The following is a 6,088-nucleotide window of genomic DNA, read 5'->3' as shown; positions in this document are numbered from 1 at the left end:
TTATTTGTACTTTAACTATACTATAAGGACTATAAAATGAGGACTTTCTTTTTTAGTCCTGTTTGATGCTATGTGTGCCTACCGTAGTGAATAGGCTTCTCTTTCCCTAGATTTGGGAAGATTTTTTGGCTATGACTTCGTTGAGGCTTTGTTCTATGTCTATGCCTTGAAATTATCCCTCTATATTTATAATTCATAGGTGTGGCCTTTTGTGCTGTGTAAAATTTCCTACATATTGTTTACATTAATTTTTTAATTCATAATTTTCTTGGATGGAATGATACAATGTAGGAATGGAGGAAGCATAGCTAAACAAAATTTTAAATGGAGAAAAAGTTAAAGTTGTCTCACAAAAATCAAAACCATAATAGGGATGACCAGTATTTCCACCCCTATTTAAAATGGTGCTTGAAGATCTAGCTAGAGCAATGGAAGAAATAAATAAAAGGTATGCGAATATGAAAAGAACATGTCAAATGATCCAATTGTCTACTGTGTCTTCATGCTTTTATATTCTATTTTCTACGTGGTGAGGGTTTTCATTGGATTTTATTAGCTTTATTGAGGTCACCGTTTCCAGATAAACCTCAGTTTTGTCTGTCTTAAGTATTTCCATCTATTGAAGTCAATGTTCAGATCCTGAATTGTCCCTATAATTTTATTTATCTATATTTGTTTGTGGAATTTTTTGTACTTCAACTGTGAATTTATTCTTCCCTATTAAAGCTCATGCCAATATTTGTGCCCACTTTTAATTTTTTGAACTCTTGTACATATTTATTTATTCTTTGGAACTCTATGCCTTGAGTTTATTCTTGGGATGTTCTTCTTAGGGGCATTTACTACAGGCGTGAGTGATTTTTGTGGGAGAAACATAGCCTTGATTTTTCATGTTGGTTGTGTTTTGTGATGGGACCTGGGAATCTGGGGTTTTGTTGTTTTTTGTGTCTTCTAATAAGAAGTTGTGGCCTTCCAGTCCACAGTCTTCACATATGGTGTTAGACTTGGAACTTTGAGAGAGTTCCAAAGAAAAAGAGCTGGAGGAAGCTGGTCTCTTGCCTTGAGGATAGTGTATGCACATAGGTTTCAGGGTAGAATAACTTGCAAAATTTCCAAGGGGGCAAAGCTTGAGGGAGCAAGATGCTTACTAGGAAGCCTGGGTGTCTTAACAGTGTAGTGAGGTCTGAGTAGCCTTGGAGAGTCATAGGGGTGGGGTTCAAAAGAGTGCTTCTCTTGTCAGGGTTGGTCAAGTAGGTTGGGACTTGTAGAGGCTCTCAGTTAGGTGGGGCTCTAATTTAGGAGTGCAGCTAGGTCAGCTATCTTAAATAAGTCTTGCCCCATGTGTGGACAGTGTCTGAAGAGCCTTTGAATCTTTGGGATGGGGTCTAGGTAAGGGTAGATGGGTTTTTATGATCTAGGAAATATGAGAGAGATGTACCCAACATGCATGTTCAGCTAGAAGTCCCAGGGAATGCAGGCAGGGAGTTTAAGAAGAAATGGGACTTAGCAGACGGTGGTTGGTGTAAGGTCTCTGGGAGAAGTGGGCATGTGGCATCTGTTGGAGGCCTAAAAATGGAGGGGAGTGAATCAGGAAGCTGGGTAGCTTATGGGGAAGAAGGAATGGGGCCTACGGTACCTAAGTGCTGAGTTCTGCTTTGGTTTTTGGTTTTTGTTTGCTTGTTTAGTTGTTTGTTTTTGTTTTGCTATTAATTTGTTAGTTGTTTTTTTTTTTTTTTTGAGACTTGTTCTCACGGATCCCAGGCTAGTCTTAAGTTCACAGTGCAGCTGATAATGGCCTTGAATTTCTGACCCTCCAGCCTCCACCTCTCAAATGCTGGGGTTACTGTCATTCCCCTTCACATCTGACTGAGAAAGCTGTTTACTGATTACTTCTAGAAGAGAGAGATCCTTTGTATTTTGTTATGCAACAATAGAAAATTAATGCACGGGGCTTACCAGAAGGGGCAGCCTTGGAGCTTTCAGGTTTCTATGTGAATAGATTAAACTATTCAACCACCTCTGATATGTACCTGTTAATGAAAGTCTCATGGTTTTAGTAAGCTAAATAAGAAAAATAGCCTTACAGCCCAGATTTTAATGTTTATATATGTATCCATGTAGGCAGGTGTGAACCATGGATATAATCCTTGAAACTTGAACAGATCCCAAAAGGAGAGGTGGGGCCATGTGATGAGAAGAGGGTCGAGGACAATAGAACACATGTGGCAGTAAAGTAAGGAGACTTCTGAGGTACATGGGCACAAGAGGGTACAGCGGGGCAGGGAGGGGTTGGGAGGAACAAAAGAAAATTCTGCTTTAAAACACAATAATACAACTCAATAGTGCTTGCTAATTTTAAAATTAGTTAATTAATTGAAAATAAACACGTATTCTAAGTTGAAACCTACCTAGTCTTTCAGATTGAGAAGTCATATTCTTCATAATAAAGGAAAGGCGTTTTACGTAACACTTAATTTAATCCTTTCAAAAGCTTTTTATATAACACAAATAAACTCTCACTGTTTATATGTTACTCTTTATAAGTTGTTCAAGTTGTAGTTGGTTCAGTTTAGATATTTGGTTTATTATCCTTGCTCCTTCCTCTTTTCCTGTCATACTTTGCCACCTAAGCACGGAAACAGCACTGCCCTTTGGCTTGGAAAGCAAACCTTCACCTTGGCCTCACATTCCGTTTTTCTTTAGGTCTTGAACCTACAGACCTAGTGAGGGCAAGGCTAAGATCAACCATCCTGCTCCTCCACACACTCCTAACTACATCCATCCTCCCTAACACATAACTTACTTTTTGGCACACATTTTATGTAGTTTCTTGGACTTAAGGATTGATTCTTTTCTTTCCCCACATGAAAATAGTTACACGGAGGCTGCTTCCCATCAGCTAAATCAGGCATACCTATGTGGAGTCCCCTAGGATCATCACAAACTTTTCAAATGATATTTTGCTTCTCTGATTGCCCTCATGTCTGATCTATTACTATCCTATTTACTTTCTCTCCTGTTATACACAGCCTGAAATGAGATTAAAAAAAAAGCAATTTGTGGCTTTGGAATTTAATTTCTCATAGAAGAAAGACTAAGGAAACTAGAAATTTGTCTAAATGTGCCTGTTGGTATCTAGAGACATTGTCAAGCTCTTCATTGACAAACAAGTGAACAAAAGACAGAGGCTAGGTATGGTGACAGATGCTTACAATTCTAGCACTTGGGAGACTGGCAAGACTGTGAGTTCAAAGTCAACCTGGTCAAGATAGTGAGCAACAGTGCTTGTTGCAAAGCCTGATCACTTATGTTTGATCAGGAGGAAGAGAATCTAATTCCACAAATTGTCCTCTGACCTATATCCCCTAGCACACTAGTGTCCCCATACATATGCATACACAGAAAATAAATAAAAAGTGATTTAAATATTTTGAAAACAGTGTCAATCAAAACTACAGTATTTTCCAGAAACAATAAAAATATTTTTAAAGAAAATATACAACCATATAGATCCATCACCTACAGAGCTTTTGAAATGCTACACACAAAATGCTAATTTGCTCATCACTGCCACCGCTGCTAGATCTGCTGGGCCACAATGACCAAATGACACAGAATATTACATGATTATCTGAAGCTATTATGAGGTATTTTCTTGCTCCGGGACACATTTGAAAGTAGAAGATTTTTGGATTACTCAAAAGAGGGTATGCTTTGGAATCTCAAATACATATATGCTTCTTTCACACTAAAAATAAGTCCAGGAGATGTCATAGCCTGGTAGTGGGGACCAGATGCAACTTCCATATCCCCTTAGAAGAAAAATTTCAACATTACTTAGACCTCTGATTACCTAGACAATGTTTTAAAGACACAAGTCCCTAAATTTCTGTGGGCCTTACTTACCCTGTAGTGCAAATGTGTCTTAGCAATACAGACAGTGTGGTCAGTAAAACTTGCTCATCAGCTACGGTCCACAGCAACCAGCAACAAGTGACACTGGCTGGAAGTCTGATGGACTAGCGTGCATGATTCTTCCTAACACTGGGGCTTTTCCACAGGCTCCATCTTCAGTGACTTGGCTGGAGGTGGGGCCATGAGCTGTTGCCTGGCGCTACATTTTCCAAGTCTTAAACTAAGTTCCACCACAAGGTCCCATGCTTAATACCCTGCTCTCCTCCTAATGAATACAACCCACAATATACACAATAGAATAATATCCAGCTATATTAAGAAGAAAATGAAACCATAGCTTCTATGGCAACATGGATGAGGTTGAAAATCATTATGTTAAATTAAATAACTCAGACACAGAAAGACATGTACCACATGATCACATCCACACGTGGAATATAAAAACATCAATTTTAAAGAAAATGAGACTACAGTGTTGGTAATCAGAGGCCTTGGGGAATAAGGAGTGGGATACAAAGAGGTTGGACAGTGAGTATTATGATATTCTTAGATGAGGATAATAAATTCTGATGTGCTATTGCTCTGTAGAATAACTATAGATAATGATAATGTATTGTGTATTACAAAAGGGAAAGGATTTGAATATTTTCACCATAAGAAATGATTCTTGAGAAGCTAGATATGTTTACCCTGACATAAACGTTGCACAATTTGGGCATATTGAAATACCACATGCCCCTCCTGAGTCTGTAGTTTTGTATATTCACTACAAAGTAAAATTTAAGTAAAAATCACAGGGAAATTATGTCAGTCAAATATTTCAGAAAAAAGTTTGCAAATGGCAAATAAACATATAAGATAAACAAGCATCTATAAAATACATAAAACCATTAGTAATTAAGGAAGTACAAATCAGAATGTGTATATTTAATAGCATAGGATCATATCATGTATCAACTCTTGGTAAAGGTATGAATGACTAACTCGTGTACTTCTCATGAGAATTCAATGTGCAATTACTTAATTACAATTTCTTAAAATGTTACATATACAATTGCCAGATGATTCATTCATTCTACTCCTAGATATTTATCCAAAAGAAAGAAAAATTGTGTTCATATATCACAGACCTTGTCATGAATTTATGCAACAGCATTATTTATAACTCCCAAATCCAAAATCAAAACATAAATGTATGAAACACTCTGGCATATTCATTTAACATAATATTTCATAGTAACAAAAGAATGTACTATTGATACATATAATAACAGTCATAGATCTCAAATAATCATTATGAGTAAAGAAAAGTGCTGAAAATTGGTCACTGTACAAATGCATTTATGTAAAGCTCAGGTGGGGGCATTTGTGTAGCAACAAAAAGTAAATCAATGATTGGAGATGAGAACTCAAGAGAGAAGTATTATAAAATGATGTGGGGAAAGTACATTATCTGGGTTGTGGTGGTCATTTAAATCATTTATATGTCAGAATTTATGGCATTATAACTCATAAGCATATGCAGCTTATATTCTGCATGCTAATTGTACTTCAATAAAGCTATTTTAAAAAAACAAGCAATGCAACACTGGTATTATTTCCTAGTCTTAACCTGAAGCTATCGCAGGAATCCTTAGGCTGGTAATTTCTAGATAATGTAAATTTTGTTCTCACAATTCTGATCAAAACACCAGCAAGCTCAGCTGGTAGAGTACTTACTTAGCATGCAGGTAGCCCTGAGTTTAATTCTCAACATCTCATAAAAACAGGTACATGACTGTAATTCCAGCACTCAGGAGGCAGAGGCAGGAGAAGACATTTAAAGCAATCTGGGCTACATCAAAACATCTCAAAACAAAAAAAGACTTTACCAAACATACTGGCATATGCCTTTAGTCACAGCACGTGGGAGGCAGAGACAAGTGGATCTCTGTGAATTCAAGGACAGCCTGGTCTCTATTGCGAGTTCCAGAACAACCAGGACTACATACTAAGATTCTGCCTCAAAACAAAATAAGATAAAGGCCTACTATCTAGTGAGGGCTTGCATCTTCTCATTACATTCTTATATGGAAGAAGCAAATGCTATATGTTGGTACAACAACAGGGATTTTTGGTCCAGCAACAGAGATTGACAAGTCAAGCACCTCTGTGAAACCTGCTTGGGTTTTTC

General features: G+C 37.3%; 1 protein-coding gene across 1 annotated transcript in view; it reads left to right on the top strand.

Annotated features, from left to right (window-relative positions):
- Positions 1-1,443: 1,443 nt before the first annotated feature.
- LOC146889204 (uncharacterized) overlaps positions 1,444-6,088 on the top strand; it is a 32,018-nt gene continuing 27,373 nt past the window's right edge. The window contains exon 1 of the mRNA XM_087902544.1: positions 1,444-1,632. Within this exon, the coding sequence (XP_087758670.1) occupies positions 1,444-1,632 (189 nt within the window). The remainder of the gene's footprint in view (positions 1,633-6,088) is intronic.

Source organism: Myodes glareolus, chromosome X (assembly GCF_982192425.1).
Source record: "Myodes glareolus chromosome X, mMyoGla1.1, whole genome shotgun sequence".
NCBI classification, from domain to species: Eukaryota; Metazoa; Chordata; class Mammalia; order Rodentia; family Cricetidae; genus Myodes; species Myodes glareolus.
Note: the sequence above shows the minus strand (reverse complement) of the source record. Positions and strands in the feature narration are given on the sequence as shown.